This window comes from Coloeus monedula (assembly GCF_965178545.1).
Source record: "Coloeus monedula genome assembly, chromosome: 5".
Taxonomy (NCBI): domain Eukaryota; kingdom Metazoa; phylum Chordata; class Aves; order Passeriformes; family Corvidae; genus Coloeus; species Coloeus monedula.
The window spans coordinates 33,864,247-33,882,868 of NC_138785.1; the positions used below are offsets into that span (position 1 = coordinate 33,864,247).

An 18,622-nucleotide genomic window follows, 5' to 3' on the forward strand; every position below is an offset into this window, starting at 1 on the left:
TCTATGAGTCTATGACTTGTTTTAAGAAATTTGTGTGACAAGGGCCAGACTCTGCAGTGGTCAATTTTTGGAAGCTAGATGTTGATTGTATTTAAACCTTGCCCTGATGGAACAGCTTTGGAAAGGAAATGGTGTTTGCTTCCCTGCCCTTTTGCATGTTGTTGGAAACTTTGAGTTAGTCCTCAAAGCTCAGCTGATTTCTGACCAGAAGTGGTAAAGGTACCTCATTATGCTCAGAAGGTTGGAGAAGGAATTCAGTTTGTAGGTGAGGAATTATTTGCAGTCCCCTTTTAGCTACCTTTGTCACATAAGAGACTGAAATTTGGTAGTGTCAACTGACTAAAGTTGAACCAGAAAATCAGAAGAAAATGGTGCCATAAATGTGGATTGATACCTGAAGGTTTTCCAGGTCTAAAAGAGATTGATTGGGTTTTTTTCCCAGTAGATTGAAATAATTTGACAGGCAATCACTTCCTAATTGCCTCCAATTAGGAACAATAGTGAAGCTTTACTGTAGAAAAGAAATTATCCATCACTCAAGTATTTTGGGAAATGGAGGACTGTGCCTGATTCCTTATCTAAGTCTTGGAAGACCTTTGGTATTTTCCATTGTTACAGGGTTCTTTTTCCCCTGACTCTTTTGTCCAAATGAATTCCTATAAAGGAATTTAAACTCTGGGTAATTATTGTTCTCTGTTCCAAAAGCTAATAAAAACAAAGCTCAACAGTATTCAGTTCGAGGTCTATGGAAAAACTTGGGTGTAACAAAGTAGAAAAACAAACTTTTCTGATGAGGCCAGGAAGCTATGATCACATTTTCCAATTTTTACTGTATGTGTTGGTCCTAACTGGGAATGTTTCCTGTTGAACTGAATTTTTCCTCTCTACTTTATTTTGTAGTTGGTTTTTATCCATGAACTGTGGACAGGAGTGGATCGTAAATGTCAAAGATACTTGCATATGAACTCAAACACAAGGAAAGAATACTCTTTTGTAATACTTTATAGGGATGTGTGTTGTTTGTGCTCTTTAAGACTGGTAGGATTTGTTTGTTTATTCCAGTAGTTGGCCAGAAGATATTCTGGGAATGCTGCCAGTATATAACCACATACAGTACAATTTGATATTTCATACAGACCCATTTCTTTGAATTAGGAGGCTTTTCTTTCATGCAATTCTTTTAAAGTGTACTTCCTTCCCTTCCCCTTTTCAACCTGTGCCTCTTCCTAGATTCTCAGGGTTCCTGTGCTCTCTGATGTGTCTGTTGCCTGTAAGTGTTCTGGAAAAGTTCTGATGTCTTTTTCTTCCCCAGACTTTTTCTGAGAAACTCAAAAACATTTTTATTGCTAATTGTTTGATAATGATTGAAAAGTAGAGTTAATTTGGCTTGTTACAGAAATACACACATTTATCTATGTTGCTGATACCAATGCTAAAATTTATTATAAAAGTGTTCACAGTGTTTGAGATGGGTACATGTCAATCAATTCACCAGTCAAGAGTCAAACCACCAAGGGAATCTTGTGTGTTTATCCAGGCCTTGGTGGTTTTTATTACTATTCTTCATTTGAGCCCAGAGTAAGAATAATAGGGCCCTGCTCTATCCCCTTTGAAGAACCTCTTTGTGTAAATTCTTCTTTAGGGTTTTTAAAGCTTGCTGTGTTGAATATAAAGAAAATCAAATCCTGTAGTAGTGGGTGTTGTTTTCAATGGAATTTTTTTTTTTTTTTGAGATGACTGAAGGTGACATAGCTACTTACGGTTGTTCTTTCCAAGTATAATTTGACCTGAGTTTATGAGGCGATTGGTTATGCTCTTTTAAAGAGTTGAAGAAAAATGTTGCTGTATACTTTTCTTATTGTTAGGTACTGTATTCTGGAGGAGGCAAGTAATGCCATGAAAAGACCATAGCAGTTCCTGAAGTGGTGGGAAGTTGTAGTACTGTAGCCTTTCATCTTGTAAGAGCAGTCACCCGGCATCCAGCCAGGGGCAACCCATCACATCTGAGCTTGGTAATTAGACAGAAATGACAGGATTTCATCCCCTGTAGTTCCAAGTTAATGGTGACTTTTATTGTCCTTCCTCTTTGCAGTGCCACTCATGTGTTTGCAAAAAGATCCCTGTATGTTCATTAAAATGGCAGAGGCAGTTGAGAGGAGATCATCTGTCAAAAACTTATCCATATGATTGAGAGGTACCAACATAGCTTCTGGCACAATGTGCAAGTCCCAGCTTCCCAGCTGGTCAGCGGCAGCCTTCTGTGAAGTAACAAGGTGCACAGGGGTGAGACTTAATCCTTCCCTTGTAAGTTTGAGGCTCAAATCCTGCAAAGGTATTTTGCTTCCTAAGGTATCACAGGGTTACGCTGCAATGAGGGCTGCTTGTAGTGTGCTTGAATGGGTTGTCTTAGAGTGGGACATTTCACTGGAGGAGTGAAGGGGGGGTGAAGCCTACCAATTAGGAGGCCACGGCCCTAGTGTCTGGAAACAGCTTGGCAATACATTGGGATCAGTATATGGTTGACGCAGCCCTTTTACAAACACCTTCCTAGCATAGCTTCTGTCCAGATAGGCAGGTGAGCTTCTCTGAGGCAATTGTCTTTGCTGTTATGTTCCCCAGTTGTGATTGAAGTGTCACAATATATTAAAAATAGTCATTGGAACTGGGATATTTGATGAAGTGTCTTTTTTTCCTCTAAAAATTTTTTTAGCTTGAGCTTTTGTACATCAAAAAGTAGTGCTAGCAAGGCTCATCTCAGTCTTGTGAGAAGCGGTTTCCTTGCCAACCTGTAGTACCTTCTGTTTTTTCTAGGCCACAGGTGTTACTGCCTCTTGTCAAGTGGCCTGTTTTCCACGTTGTCAGCCGAGATGTCTGTGAAAGGAGCTCCTTTCTCTTTTCTCTCTGAATTTGGTACATGTGGGCTTTATTGAGGAATGAGTCTCTTGTCTGCTCCCAGTTCGGTTCACATACAGGTGCTGCTACTCAAAGGTGTCTTCATGCAACATTCTTTTTGGTGGACTCTATCTTTATGCAGCATTGACTGGCTTGCCCAGTGAAAACCTCAGCTTTCTGTGAAGCAAAGTGCCTTGCTCATGAGTGATGTTAATTTAATTACATCTTTTAGCAAATACGGTTGTGAGCGCTTCTGATTACACTGCAAGAACTTGTTGGCAATGAAGAAAAATTCATGCTAAATTTCTATAGGAATCCTCATAGCTCTTCTTATTTTATACTGTAGATTTATTTTCCAGATTCTAATTTCCAACGCTTTCACCATCTGGTGAGCAGCAGATTTAGTAAAAACAGTCCTCAAATACGTCATGTCTTAAAATAGCAGGTGAAAGCTTGATCTTTTAGAGAGAGATTGCCAATTCCAGTGCCTGTTCTAATAACAGTAGCTAATGTAAAATGAAACCTGATAGTTTTTGTTAGAAAACATCAGAACATGTGTTCCACTTTTATCTCCACTGAGATGATTTTGGTTTGGCCGTTTTGCTGTTGAATAAATAGTTGGATTTTTTTTTTTTATCAGGTGTAGACATATTTTCCTGCCAAGTACACAAAAAGCAAATAAGAACTTGAACATGTTACAAATGCTGTAGTACAAAATTTTATATTGAAAATGAATTTTGTCTTCTGAATAACTCACCCTTCTGTATGGTACTCCTAAAAAGTACCTGCTAAGGAAATAATACGTAGGTTAAAAAAGAGGTCCCGGTGATTCAGTGTGTTTGAATGGTTGAATCTGTCTCCAGAAAACTTGTGTATGGAGATGAAAGCATTGTCCATGTGGTGCCTGAGGAAATCTGTGGAGAGGGGATGTTTGTCACATGAGAACTCCATGTCCTCCATGGGCAAGCATCTTTGACAGTGCCCTTTCCTTTTTCCACCACTTTGGTGAGCTCTGCACTGCCTGGGGGGTTTCACTCTGTTCCCCTTAGCAGCTGTGGATGACAGTGACTCATCCTCTTGTTTCTGCCTGTCACCTGAACTAAGAAGAGTTCTTGAAAACAAAAAATTCATCATTCCTTCCCCTTAGGTTCATAGAAACCTTGTAAACCAGAAGTTCGTAGGCAACTGTGCAGGAATTAGGTAATGTTAAACTAATGTCTTTAGGTCGAAAAGTTGATCTCTGTCTGCTTCTTTGTGTTGCAGCATAGTTTTGTCAGACCCAGTGTGGTGCAGAAATGCAGAACTCTGATTAAATAGTAAAAACTCCCAGTATGGATGTTATTGTTCAGCAGGATTGCTCAAGATTATGCTATGTGTTCAAACACATTATAAAATGGGTGTAGATTTTCAAAGTCAGACTGCAGAACCTGTTAGTTAAATATTAAAAATGTTCCTGTCTTTAAAAAACACAGTGTTGTTGGAGTTTGAGATGATTTTTATCATAGTTTTAGGAAATTTTTATGCATACTGAATCTGAAGGTTATGAAGAAGTAGATGTAAAAAACCCGAAGCTGAAGAGTGACCTTTTAATTTTTTTTTGCACTTTGCATAAGTGTCATGACAAAGTGTCAATGTGTTTAATAACTTGTGCTCTGGGCATTGCTATAGCGCATGTGTTTCTCAAAATGGAGAATTGCAAACTGCCATCAGACAAATGCAGTGCATTGGGTTATTGAGATGTTAGCAGTTATTGGTGTGTTTTCCTTACAAATAAAAAGGAAAACATTTATTTATCATAAAAGTATGGTGTGCTATAAACATAGTTATGTACAGCCATACAGCATAAGTTATATAAAATTACAAGACAAGCATTACAGAGGGAGATAATTTGCAGGGAACTTGAATATTGATGAAAGAGTTTTTCTTATGGGAAGCCTCCTCTGAGAGTATTAATTTAGTATACAGCTTCATTTAAAAATGAATAATATATAAACAAAATAATGCTTGCTTTGCCACATGCTTGTATTTTATTTGTGTGTGCACACATAGTCCACTCTAATTAAGCAGAGCTCTTTATGGTTTATTTATTTGTTCCAGACAGGCTGCTTAATATTTGAGAGAAACAGTAATGGTGTCTGACCTTTGCAGTGGCTGTGTTAACGATAAGATGGGTTTTGCAGGAGCCTGCAAGAACAGTAAAAGAACAGGTTGATCTTTTCCTCCATTTGCTGGAACATGCTCAAGAGACCTGAAAGTGCAAGTGGAAAAAACCCCCACTAATAAGTGGTTAGAGTATTTTCTTGTGTTTTCAGATCTCAGGAGGATGTTACTGACAGGCTGAAGTTTAAAAGGGTTGAAAACTTTGTTTCTTTGCATTTGGTTGTGATCCGTGTTTTATTACCAAACCACCAGCGTCGTATTTCACATGGTGAATAGTTGTTTATTTGTTTTTTATGCCAATATAAGGAAATTAATGTAAGTGAACACTTGTCCCGGTTTTAAGATTTACAAAGTATGATTAGGCATGCATGAGTCTTGTGTGGTGGTCTTGTAGTGAGATTTGTCTGTAAACTTCTAAAAATACATCTTCTATGTATATGCACATTTTATTGCCTCTCCCCTTTTTATGGCCTTTGCTTAACACAGATTCTTACCTATTTTTACAAAAACATCCCCTGGGCCTGTGCCCTGGCGAGGAACTCGGTGCTGGCAGTTCAGTCCCCACTCCTTCCTCTTCCTGCCTCTCCCTGGTGGCCTCCTCTCCAGCTCCATGCTCTTCCTCATTGTGTATTCTGTGTGCACAGTTGGTGTCTGATGAGATTCTAGGATTTCTTTATGATAACAGTCAAGTTTATTGCATTTATTGTTATTTATTTATATCTGTTGATACCATAGGTTTAAAAAAGCAGAAAAAGAAAAAAGGAATGGAGAAACAGATGGATACCTGTGTATTCAGATGGTAATATTGCTCTCTGTAAAGCAATGGAAGTTAAATGTTTGTTGTATTTATAAAAGGATTTTGGTTGATGCAGGCATTTGTGGGTGTTACCAGTAAAAATAATGTTTAACTGACTTCTGCATGAACATGACCATTTCTTACGTTGTTCTTCTGAGGAAGCTCTGTGTATGTGTACATTCAAAGTTAATATTCTCATAATGGAAGATGCAATTTGTGGTCTATTCAGTCACTCATGTTTTTGCTAATTAATCATGAATCATCTGCTGTTAGAACAGTATCTTTTTTTCTTTAATTAGGTACTGGTACATCTTTGTTAGAGCTCTGCCTGCAGAACTCTTACAGTGCTGCAGCATATGTCGTATTTTTTTCTATATCAGCAGGTTTTACGTCATAGCTTTTGTTTGCTATTGTCATTGCATCTGTGTTTTGCTGTCTTTATAAATACAAAAATGTCCTTTCAGCATACATACCTCAAAGTAATGGTGCACTGCATAGGTTTGTGCATTATCATACATTTAGGGAGGAACAGTGGCTGTTGTCTTGCTAATGGTATATGCTTCTTCCAGCCAAAGTGATTGCAGATATGTACCAACTTTTCCCTTTCCTCCTTCCTCCATGCTGGAAATGCAGGATCATTAGGACTAGGTACCCTTCCACAGTTTTGTTTTTGTAAAAAGAGAATTGGAGAACTGCTGAGTTATCATTCACCTTCCATTTTTTAGAAAAGATTATTATTTTTCTGTGTTGCATAATAAATTGTTTTTTTCATAAATTTTCACCTTCTCCCTTTTTGCCCCATGTTGAAGTCTGAGAGCAGTCAGGCTTCAGTGTATTCTAGACACCCACATTCATTAGTCCCCACAGATTATTTCAGTGAATGGACTGCTGGAGCAGCAAAAAGGCAAAAACCAAAGATTGGGGGTGGGGGAAAGGGCATTTTCTGAAGCTGTTTGTGTTAAAAATGTCAGTGGAAAATAACTGCATAAAGTGAAATGTTTTATTTTCTGCTGTTACTTCTGGTAGTGTAATAGAAGAGTGCTTGGTCTGAACTTTAAATAATGAGTGTGAGTTATGGGGTTTTGAAGTCTGCTGATGGTGAAATTAGAAGAAAATTGAAGCTAACAGATATATTGATCTTCTGTGTTAAGGTTTCATGTCTTGTGATGGGGCAAAGCTGCCAGTGAGACATTCCACAGGGTACAAGGCCCTTTGGCAGGGACAGGGTTGCACTGCAGATGTGGCCAGCTGAGACCGGCCCTGCAGGCACCTCCTCTCCCTGCTTGGAGCTCCAGAACAACCTGACCCTCTTGCAGCTGTGGCAGGGATCAGGACAGTTACCCTGTGGCTGGCGAGGCAGGCGCTGCCTAATGCCGCTCCGACTGAGCTGCGAGGGAAAGGGGGTTAAGCTGGGATAATGTTCCAGCCTCATCCTGGCAACTGACAGCATCACCTCCAAGCCTTCTCGCTCCAGCTGGCTCCAGAAGAGCAGGAACATACAAGTTCATGCCTCTGACCTTACGTGAGGACAGTATGCAGCTTGCTGGTTGCTGCCATGTTGCCAGGGCAACCTTCATATTTATTCATTTTTTTCCAACTGATACATCCTCTGCCCTGTCTTTGCGGGAGTTGTCTGTTCCGCACTGAGGTGCGCTTTGGTGGGCTTCAGATGTATCTTGTGTAGCAAACTATTACTTCTACAGGGAAAACATCTTACATCCTCCTACCCAAAGTCATTAGAGAGATCTCTGTCTTGGATTTTAGAATGTCAATTGGAGTGTATCTATGCATGTCCACGCACAGGTATTAAATATTTGCACTTGCATGTGCACGTTATGCTGTTAATGGATAACATCTCTCTCAGTGTTCTCTAGTTCTACCAGAGCAGTTTAGAGTCTGTTCCCTCCTTTCCCCGATACTCCCGTGCCTTTTGGGGGACTTGTTTGAATGTATCTACCTGTAATTATGGCTTAAATACTCCTCTCAATTTTTTTATAAGCATGAATTACTTCTTGCATGTGTGAATAATATATCTTGCAGAATACGTGCACTTTAATGGTATCTTTGGAAATCTATATACAATTTAAACCACAAATTGTAAGAGGCAGTAGAAAATCTATGTTAAAGTTGTTTTGCAGTAGAGATATGTTTTGAAATGTGCCAGTAATAGAAGCTTTGCTGTAAAGAGTGACCACGTGTTTTGTTTTTTTTCCACCTAGCTGTCCCATTTCCTCCAAGTCACCGTCTCACAGCCAAGGAAGTGTTTGATAATGATGGAAAACCTCGTGTGGATATCTTAAAGGCACACCTTATGAAGGAAGGGAGACTGGAAGAGAGTGTTGCTTTGAGAATAATAACAGAGGGAGCTTCGATTCTCCGCCAGGAAAAAAATTTGCTGGACATAGATGCACCTGTCACAGGTTAGTGTGGAGTTATGGTGATGGAGAGGTGTGGTTGCTGGCTGGGACATGTTCAGTAATGCATTAGTGTATGTGGCTTCCTAAGGCACTCAAAGGCAGCTGAAAATCAGTTGTTCTCTCCAATACTTGATTCGCTCTTTGTCTGCTACCACTGGATAATGGAGGCCATCAAGCAGCTTGTAATTTAGTGGAAAGAATTACATCTGCTGAGTCCTTTCTGTTTCTAAGGCAGAGAACATGTTTAGTCTTTAGGAGAAAATAAGAACTACTTTCTGAAACTTGAAGTTACCTGGCCTTTTCCACCAGGTATTAACTCTGTAATTTTATGGATGTTATTTATCATAGTAGGACTGTTCAGACATACAGACAGCATTGGGCTCTGGATGTCATGAAGTTCAACAAGGCCAACTGTAAGGACCTGTATGTGGCTCGGGGTAATCCCATGCACAAATAAAGGCTGGGCAGAAAATGGACTGAGAGCAGAGGTGATGAGAAGGACTTGGGGATGTTGGTGGATGAGAACCTCAACACGTCTTGGCAATATACACTTGCAGCCCAGAAAGCCATCTGTGTTCTGGGCTGCATCAAAAGCAGGGTGGGCAGCAGAGCAAGGAAAGGGATTCTGCCCCTCTGCAGAGGGACACCCCCATCTGGAGTGCTGTATCCAGCTCTGGAGCTCCTGACATATGGAGCACAGGAACCTGTTGGAACAAGTCTGGAGGAGGTCCACGAAGATGCTCAGAGTGTTGGAGCACTTCTCTGCAGAGAGGAGAGGCTGAGAGAGCTGGGGCTGTTCCACCTGGAGAAGCAAAGGCCTCGGTAAGACTGTACCGCACCTTCCAGTACCTGAAAGGGGCCTAAAGGAAAGCGAAAGAGGGAATTCTTACAAAGGCATGCAGTGACAAGACAAGGGAGAATGTCCTCAAACTGATAGATGGCGGGTTTAGATTAGATATTAGGAAGAAATTCTTTACCATGAGGGTGGTGAGGCACAGGTTGCCCAGAGAAGTTGTGGATGCCCCATCCTGGGAAGTGTTCAAGGCCAGGCTGGATGGGGCTTTGAGCAACATGGTCCAGTGGGACTTGCCCTCCCATGGTAGGGGGATTGGAACTAGATTATATTTAAGGTTTCTTCCAACCCAAACCATTCTGTGATTGTGAGGGAATGATGGTGTCAGATTAAGTGGAAATTTTAATTAGATGTTAAGGAAAATAAAAAGTGCAGAAAAAAATTAGCAGAATCCCAGTTTGTATTGCCTGGGGGATTAATGAAGTGTGCCGGTTGCAGAACCCATCCTGCCCTTGACTATCAAACACTATCACCCATTCATTAATCCTCAGGAAATGCCTTCTAGTTGAATTTCCTTCTCTAATTGTCTCCTGCCTCCCCCTGCATTCTGAAGGTATGAATGCATTTGCTTGATCTAATATGCCTCCTCCCGTATTTTGTTGTTGCTATTGGATATTAATGCATTTTTGACAACTAATTGCTCTGTGGCATAGAAAGTCAGCTGGGGGGTAAAAGATATTTAATTCCAGCCAGTTGAAACTATGAAGCCAAAGTATAAAACTTGGTTTAAGAAGCTAGGTCATTTTGTCACTTTTGCTTCTTGAGAGCCCTGATAAAATTACAAGAAATAGTCATTTGTTGCAGAAGAAGGGCTACCAGTTTTTATTAGCAATACTGGTAGCAGTCACCAGAAACTACATAGAAATAATAAAGCCTTCATTTTCAGGAAACCTCTGAAACTGAGTGTAGTATCTGGACTAGAATGATGCACAAGTTATTAAAGCTTGTAAGTTTAAAAATGACGTCCAGCTAGAGGATTGTAGCTTGACCTGGAGAGGTAATGTGTATCATTTTTTAAATAATAATTAGCTTGTCATGCTGCTGTACAGTTTTGATGGAAAAGATGTCAATCATGTTGCAGCTCATGGATGAACAGTGAAAATAGGATGAATAAAAGGATCCCCTTAGTCAACTGAGAATAAAGTTCTACAGATATTTTTGACGCTTCAGGACAAAGGAAGAAGTTGTAGAGGTGTAGAACCATTGTCCATAACTGAGTGGCAGACACACAGAAAATTCTACCTTTTTCTTTTTTTTTTTTTTTTTTTTTAGGTGGTAATTTCTACTTTTTTTTTTTTTTTTTAAATCAGTTGAGAGATGTAGACTGTAGGAGGACAGCTCTGGTGTGTTGTGCACCAGCTGATCTTCAAAGCCCATGTTTAATGTTCTCTCTTTCTCTTTTTAATTTTTCTCTTTAAATTTTTTTTCTTAAATTCATTTGAAGGTGTTGGAATTGTTCTGAATTATATTTTGGGGATTAATCTCCTGAAGTTTACCCCATTGTATAACAGTGGTATAATTTAAGTCTTTGATTCTTTTTTCAGTTAAGCCTACACCTTGCTTTGTTCCTGCTTTTGAAATTATTCTCATGCAGTGATTGTGATACTGCAGCGTTCTTCAGGGTGGCTGGTAGCTACTCTCTTTTAAGCCAGCACAGGAAAGCTGGGCTCCTCATGCGTGTTAGCAGGGTAGCTGAGAAGTGCTAATCTTCTGTATGAACAAACATGAGAGCTGTAGTTATGAAAGTGATCATGAAAAGAAGGAAGAACTTAAATAGTGAGGGGGAGGTTGAGAAAGCTTGTGAGGCATGTTGCTGTGGGCCTGACAGTTTTCTTTGTATGAGTAGTATGACAGCAGGTGACTGGATAAAGAGAATATCAATTGACTGGTGATGTGGTAGAAGTGCCAGGTATACAGGCAGTCAGGAAATAGCTATGCAGTAGAGGAAAGCTTTTTTCAAACATTATCAGTGGTTTTGTTTGTTCTTTTCAGAGTGGATAAAAAATAAACTTTAGGTTTTATAAAAGAGAAGCAGTCTTGTTGAAGAATGACAGTCATAAATCACTAATAAACCCTCCTAATATGGCATTCTTTGTGGGAGAGGCATTCATCTTTTAAAAATATGTTCCTGTAGCTGGTTTATAAGATGGTGATCATCAAAAAAAAGGAAAATAGAAGAGTGTAACTGTAGAAGTGATAGCACTGTGGATTATTAGAGTGATACTCTTGATAAATGTTAAAGACTATGAAAAATTCTTTCTTAAAGCCTTGTGCAGCCATCCAGTCATTTGAAATGTCACTTTTGTTTATTTTAAGGGGTGATAAAATTGTCCTCAGAAAAAGTATCAGAGTTCTGTTTATAAGTAAAGTGTGCAATGAAGTGGGTACATACAAAGCCTGAATTTGAGTGAGAAAAGCATAATTGGGCACAAGTCATGCAAAGAGCGTTAATGTGGAATGCACAATCAATTATTTTGCATTTATGTGTAAAACTTTACTCTGTGTCTGTGGTTAGCTGGAACCATCAATGTGATTGTCACTTTGAATTAATACATTTTATTTTCAAATTTGGCAAGGTTATAAGCCTTTTGAAGTATTTCTGAGGAACCTGTTTGTGAGCTTAGCTCAGATTCTCATCATTTGCTCCATGCATGCATGCGTAGTTCACTGCAGGTCTGGCTTACAGTGACAGTGAGCAATTCCTGCTGTTGTTGTTACACTGGGCTGCTGCTCACTGGGTAAGAATGTGAACAGAGCCTGAAATAAGAGACTCCCAAGTGCTCTGTTATTAGGACTCTTCTTGCATCTGGGAGGTGTTGAAGCAACGTTATCTTGGCCGACTTCATCTGTAACCTCTTCACTTGGAGACTTGTGAACTTCATTTTAAGCTTGTGTCTTGAATGAGGTTGATCTACCACTAGACTATAGCTGTTCAGTGGAAAGATGTTTTTATGGCAGCCTTACAATTTCCAGTCCTGTATCATGTTCCTAACAGTATAATGACACATGGAGAAATTGGCTCATTTTTAATGTTTGGGGTTTTTTTTTCTAGAAGGCTAAGGAAATATATCTCTGAACCACTCTGATAGCAATATTTACTGAAGTCACACTCCAAAGTACACTTGGGAATGCCAGATTTATAACTGGGTAGCTTTATGTAGCCTTATTACAGAGGTTCATTACTATACAGAGTGATTTTGGACAAGTGATACACACTCTCCTTTCTTTGCATGATGACTGACTGCATGGTTTTATGGGCTCTCACTTCCAAATCTAAAATATGCTGCTTGGGTATTGACCATTCTTAACTGCATGCCAAGCATATGTCCCTTTGACTTCAGTGCATGGGTGACTTTCTCGTGCTGTGAATGTATGTACATATTTCTGAATATTACAGCATTAGCTATTTTATATTTTAAGTTCTTTAGATTTCTAAATGGATTGTGTCAGAAAAACAAGTTTAGGTAAAACTTGATGGCAGTGTTTTCTTGCTTGGCTCTCAGTCTGTAAAATGGACCTTTAGTTCACCTGTGTTTTGAAGACAGACAGTAAATCACACATCTTTAGGAGATAACTGCCGTGCTGAGCAGTGTTGAAAATACGTAAGCAAGTTGTATTCAGAGTAAGGTTTGTAGAAGTTCTGTAACTAAAGCATGTTTTGCACAAATGAAGAGAGCAGAACTTGAATTGCTCAGTGCATGAGTATGGTTCATTCCATCCACTGCATGGAGAACAATTCATAGCGTAATGCATATGCAAGAGAGGTTGTACTTGAAGCTTTAATTCTGTCACATCCTAAGTGTGAAGACTGGTCCTTTTCAAAGCAACCAAACCTGCACTTTTAGAACATGATAAATTGTTGTTTTCCAGCACATGCAAAAATGACCAGCTACAACAGGTTAAGTAGCATTATTAATCTCTAAGGGCTGGGATTAAAATACAAAACCCAGAGAATCATATTGCAGAATTGGATTTTAACAGCAAAGTAGCTAATGAAAACAGCCAATTTCAGCTTTGAAGCTAACATGTTGTGCTGTATGAGCTTCCCACCTTAGCATTTCTGTGATTTTAATGTATAGCTCCTTAAATGACATACTTAACTACAGGATAGACCTAGAACTGTAAAGTGATATATTTATCTAATATTTATCATTGTACATCTTTGCTTGTACTTTTTAGATTATTTTCCTTGAGGATATTGTTAGATTTACAGATCCTGAATGAAAATAGCATGATACCTCTTGCACATATGACTGCACAAGTGAATAAGCTTGTAAGATGTATATTGGTGCTTTAAGATAAGTCTTTTTTCCCTGTTGATATCTATTTTAAAAGCAACTAATGTGTGCTCTTTTTTCTTGTCACATTTGACATATCTCATTTTTTTGTGCTCGGTGTGCAGTCTTTTTAGCTAGTTCTGCCCATCAATACGAACAAGAGTGTCTTCCAGTAAACTAAGAACACAAAATCCTAAAACATATACATCTTTATAAATGTGTGCTTTTTGGCATATGGAAATGTACTGTACAAATATTACTGAGACAGCTGTCTGTGGCTGCCACCCCAGCAGTGTCCATGACAGCGGTTTCTGACTTGGTGACTGTAGCCAGGCTATGCACAGGCACAGGGGCCAGCATCTGCTACTCCTTCATGTAGAAAAAATGGAGAATAGGCAAAACAACATCTACTTTTGTTTTAAACCTTCACATACTTCATCAAGGAAGTCCTCACTCTGTGCTAGCCTGTGTTCAAAGCTTTCTGAACTGCCAGGTGCATGCAGCTTGGTAAGTGATGAGGGGAGAGCATTGGGGAAGACGGAATAAAAGCTTATTCTTGCAATGTAGAAAGTGTCTCAGTCTCTGCAGAACTCCATGGCCATATTGTTTTCCTCTACTAGTCCTGTTTTTAGCAACTCCCATGTTTATGGCTGTGGTAGATGCAAGGAAACCATTGCTATTTGCAGAGCCTTCCTTGCTATTCCCTTCGCATCACATAATGTAAGATAGGGTGTGTGTTTCCAGTAGGTTTGGAAGTACTGACCTTATGCATGCTAGTGGGAAATACACCCACTTGCACTATTGTTGAGTGTCTTTGGGTAAAAAATTCCATTGGCTTGGTTGATGTCACAGCATTATGCAGACCCTACTTAAATACCTGAGTTGCTTTGCAATGCTTGTCTTTGTGAACACACAGGGAGTTCTTGCAATTGAAACTCTAAGTTGATGGAAGGGAAAAGGTTATAGGCATTTGTAGACAAATTGGGAACAACTGTGGCAAGTCAGTTGACCTTTGGAAACTTTTGTGGATTACAGGTCCATAAAAATTACAGAAGGAGAGCCCTTTCCTGCCAGCATGTACCTTTATGATCTTTGAGGCTTGCCAGATATTCTCTGGGTACATTATTCTGTGGGATGATAGGGTGTCCTGAATTTTTCCCCATGTTCCACACACATTTTTCCTTTGCCCAATTTCTCTCACTTGGTAGCATGAAATAATTTTAGTGGGTTGCTAGTGCTGTGGAAGTTAAAACTTTGTAAACAGCAAGAATTTCTAGATAACACGGTCAATGTTAAGATGAGTTAATAGAAGCATTTATGCCTGCATTGTAGTAAAAGGGAATAGTATTAAAAATTACATTGAATTGTAGCATACATGTCAATCATCTGATCCAATCTGAGAGTCAAACTAAACCAGTTCTTTCTGAATTTTACCTTTGAAGCAGTTTAAGATAGCATTTCATCATGGAAAATAAGTGAGATTGCTTATTAGAGATCTACAAGTATTGCAAGATCTATCCATATTAGCACAGGAGAGTTTGTCTGAAATTCAATAAAAGTTCAGTAAAAGTACTTTTATCTAAAATTTCTTCATTTCACCCTTAGGGTTAAACCCTATGTACTGTGATTACTGTTGAAGAAACTATTGAATTCCCAGGACATGTATAACTGAAATATTTTCATATGTGCCATGAAAAAATCACATACGTGATCAAATAGCAGAGCATTTCTGAATGGCTGGTGTCTTCAGACATACAAGTCTTAAAACTTAATTGCTGGTTTGAAATCTAGATACCTGTAACTTCTGAGGATAAGAATTACACTTTTCCTTTCTTTGCCATAAGACATTCAATAAATTAATCTGTAAAAAGCATGTTTAATTTTGTTTGTGATACTAGAAGTGAGCGTGTGATGGGGTCTGCCCTCAGAACAGGATGCTGGTTACAGTACAACTCTTTTTTCTGTATCTTGGAGATGCATGAGAGTTGCAAATGTTCCTGTTGGAGTTGCTCAAATCAGTTTGATTTGCTGCGTTGTACTGGTGATACACTTCCTGTGTGGACCAGTAACCCCTGAGACCTGGACACATTTCTACAAATTATTCTCACTCTCAGATTTAATGGCCTGCAGTTAATTCTCCTTCATCATAGGAAGGTTAACTTTGCCTGAAATGAGGTAAATGTTAGAAACAAGTCAAAGTTTACTTCATTCTTAGTTCACAATCTCATTTGCATAGGTGAGATTTCAGGAGAACAGATTGGAACTGGGAAGTAGAGGAAAGTATTGACAGCACCATCTACTTCTGTATGAATCTTGAAAACAAATGATAGTCTAGTTGTTTTTACATGCTTTTACACGTTTTACTGTAAAAGGCAGATGTGCTTTCTCACATTAATTAGACTTTATGAAGAAATGTTTGCCATAATTTTTTAAAATGTGTTAGATATACTCTTTTCTCAATGTAGCATAAACACAGTTTGCTGTTGCAACCATTATTTCCCATTACGTTACCACTGTTGAATGTCATTAAACTACAGAAAACCTGCATTTAAATTTACATTAAAAATAACTTACCATATCAACACACTGCTAAAGTGAACTTGATTGGGTCCTTTATTTGGGTTGCTGCTTAAAATTGACACTACTCCAGCTATTTTGCATGCTTTATTGAGAACTCATAATGAATCAAATCACTTGTGGCTTAAAATCTGTGACTTCTTAAAATCTGGGACTTCTGTAAGAAGGTGAAGATGTAAGGCTGTATGTATTCAGATTTTTTTTAATCTGTTCCTTCCCTAAGTGCTTCTATTGGTTCCAGATATAAATTGAAATATGCCTGCCTGCATCCCTGATAGAACAAAGCAATTGTGTCTTGTAGCTTAATTGAGCTGCTTCAGCCATTAGCATCTGGCATTTTGGCAGAGCTGATGTTTTCTAGTAGCAGCTGCTTAAATCTATCATTATTGCCAAGACAGTGGATACTACTGATGGTATTCTTTACAACTACCTCACTTGTTTTTATAAATGATCTATCTATGGTTCACTTTTTTTTGGTGCAAAAATTGTAGTCAAATAAGCCAAACTGAGATTGTGGAATCTGAGATTCCCTTCAGATACGGAGCTTAATTTGATGCTGTGAAATGGAAGATCAAATATATATTGGGCTTCAAGTCAGCACAGAAATTGGATTGATTAAAAAAATAACCACTAGCAAAAATACAAAAACAACTGCTTGCAAATACCTAAGCCTTTAGGACTTTGTTCTTGCCGTCTCTTATTTAGCATGTAGGCGGTTCATCATGTAAATACTGACAGCACAGTATAGCACATTAGCATTTCTTCTAGGACTTTTCCAAGCAGACAGAGTACATCATAGCAGTGCTGTTTATTATGGCTTCTCAAATGTTTTTCTGAAACTTGTAAATCAGGGTTTTTACTTGCTTTGCAATTTTGTAGTCAGTGGCACAGCTTGAGTTAGAACTGGGTCTTTGACACTTGGGTTCTTTTTTGAAAATAACCGTGATGTTCATACTGTGTAATCCTCATTAAGAAGAGAGAACCTTTGTTCTTACCTTTTATGTTCTCTTAGCTTTGCCCAATTACTCCTCCTTTTGATTCTCACCTTGGTTAATTTAACTCAATCTTAGGTCATAGTCTATGTTAGTAAGGGATGTGGGAATGCAGTGGGATCACTGCTGAAATCACAGCCACCCATATTCCTCCTTCCATCCATTTTGGATGGAGGAGCTACTGAAATGAGTAAGAACTAGAAGGAGGCAGAAGAAAATTCCAGCCTATGTTTGCCTTCCCCCATGGAAAATAAAAAATCTACCAGTCATGCCAGAGTTCCACACTTTGTTTGAGTGTGAAATAATTACAGAATCATGATTTATATGTGTGTGAGGCTGAAAGGGGAATTGATTTGGTCTTAATCACACTGTACCTGCAACAGCTGTAGAGTGGCTGCAGTGTAGAAATCAAGAAAAAGAGTTGGAGTATGAGGGGATGGACTAAAACAAGTCAGAGACAGCATTTTGTGTCAGCTGATCGTTGCCATTGGAGGTACGACTGTGTTCATCTGATTTGGGAATTGCTGTGCAGAGGTGTGCCTCTGTTGTTCACAGCTGATGAACTGTTGAAGCTAACACCAGCTATCTCTTGCCTTCATCTGTGCCTTATTTTTGTGTCCAACATTTCACCTGAATCTGCTGAGAAGTACTGGCAAGTGCAAAGGAGATAACTAATAGGTTCCTTCTTAAAGAGATGCTATAAACATAACCTGTCATCACTTAGAGCATAAATTAGAGAACATCAGAAGTTGGAAATGATACTTATAGAAGGATGTTATTCTGGGGTGGGTGGTTCTTCTACTTCTTCCTGCCTTTACATGCTTTTTCATTAGCATTTTAATTATTCTAAGAAATACTACCAGAGCTGAGACAGATGCTTTCTGTATTTGGTTTTCTGCATTTATTCAGAGAAAACACTTACAGAATAATTTCCAAATGTATATAATATCCTCTGTGGAGATACTGCCTTTTTAAATGAAAAAGAGAGCTGCTATAGTTCAAAACATTTTAATTAGTTTTTAAAAAAATAATATTTTAAAATGTTCTTTACACTGAAAAATCTATGATCTCCAAATAAATGTACCAATTATGAAGAATAATTTTGCTGAACAGTAACATCTTTTCAATCTGCAGTCGATTTCAGAAAGTCTTGGGAAGTGTCACAGGGGATTCTGGCAATAATGTACATGATTTGTACTGGTAGTGTGTCAAGCCATAACATTTTCTTTTGACACAGGGGTCATTATGTGCATCTTTTAGGGCATTAAAACATTAAATTGTGAGTTTCAAATTATTCCTTGGTTCTCTCTCTGTAATGACTGTGTTTGCTCCTGCTTCTCTCTTCTCTTAGCTTTGGACATCTAAATCTAGTTGAAATTCATGTATTGATACCACTTGGGGTGCTAATTGCTTCCTGATAAAATGTTCTTGGTAAGTTAGGAGGATCTTCTCATCCGCTAAAGAAGATTTAGCAAGAATTGAATTTTCAAGAGGAGTCTATGTCCTATGCCATTTTGTCTTTCCCTTTCTTTATTGCATATTGAGCTTAGCAGTTTTGAACCTTGTGGATTGCTTGGCTTAAGTCAGTGTTGTTCCTTCCTGTGAGATTTTTATAGATCCAGCTGTGTCATCTTTAAAGCAGGCAACCCACAGGCACA

General features: G+C 38.7%; 1 protein-coding gene across 4 annotated transcripts in view; it reads left to right on the forward strand.

The window, feature by feature from the left end:
• PPP3CA (protein phosphatase 3 catalytic subunit alpha) overlaps window positions 1–18,622 on the forward strand; it is a 175,639-nt gene that overhangs the window by 66,817 nt on the left and 90,200 nt on the right. For all 4 annotated transcript variants that reach the window (XM_082281599.1, XM_082281600.1, XM_082281602.1 and 1 more), the window contains exon 2: window positions 8,068–8,268. In XM_082281599.1, the coding sequence (XP_082137725.1) occupies window positions 8,068–8,268 (201 nt within the window). The remainder of the gene's footprint in view (window positions 1–8,067; window positions 8,269–18,622) is intronic.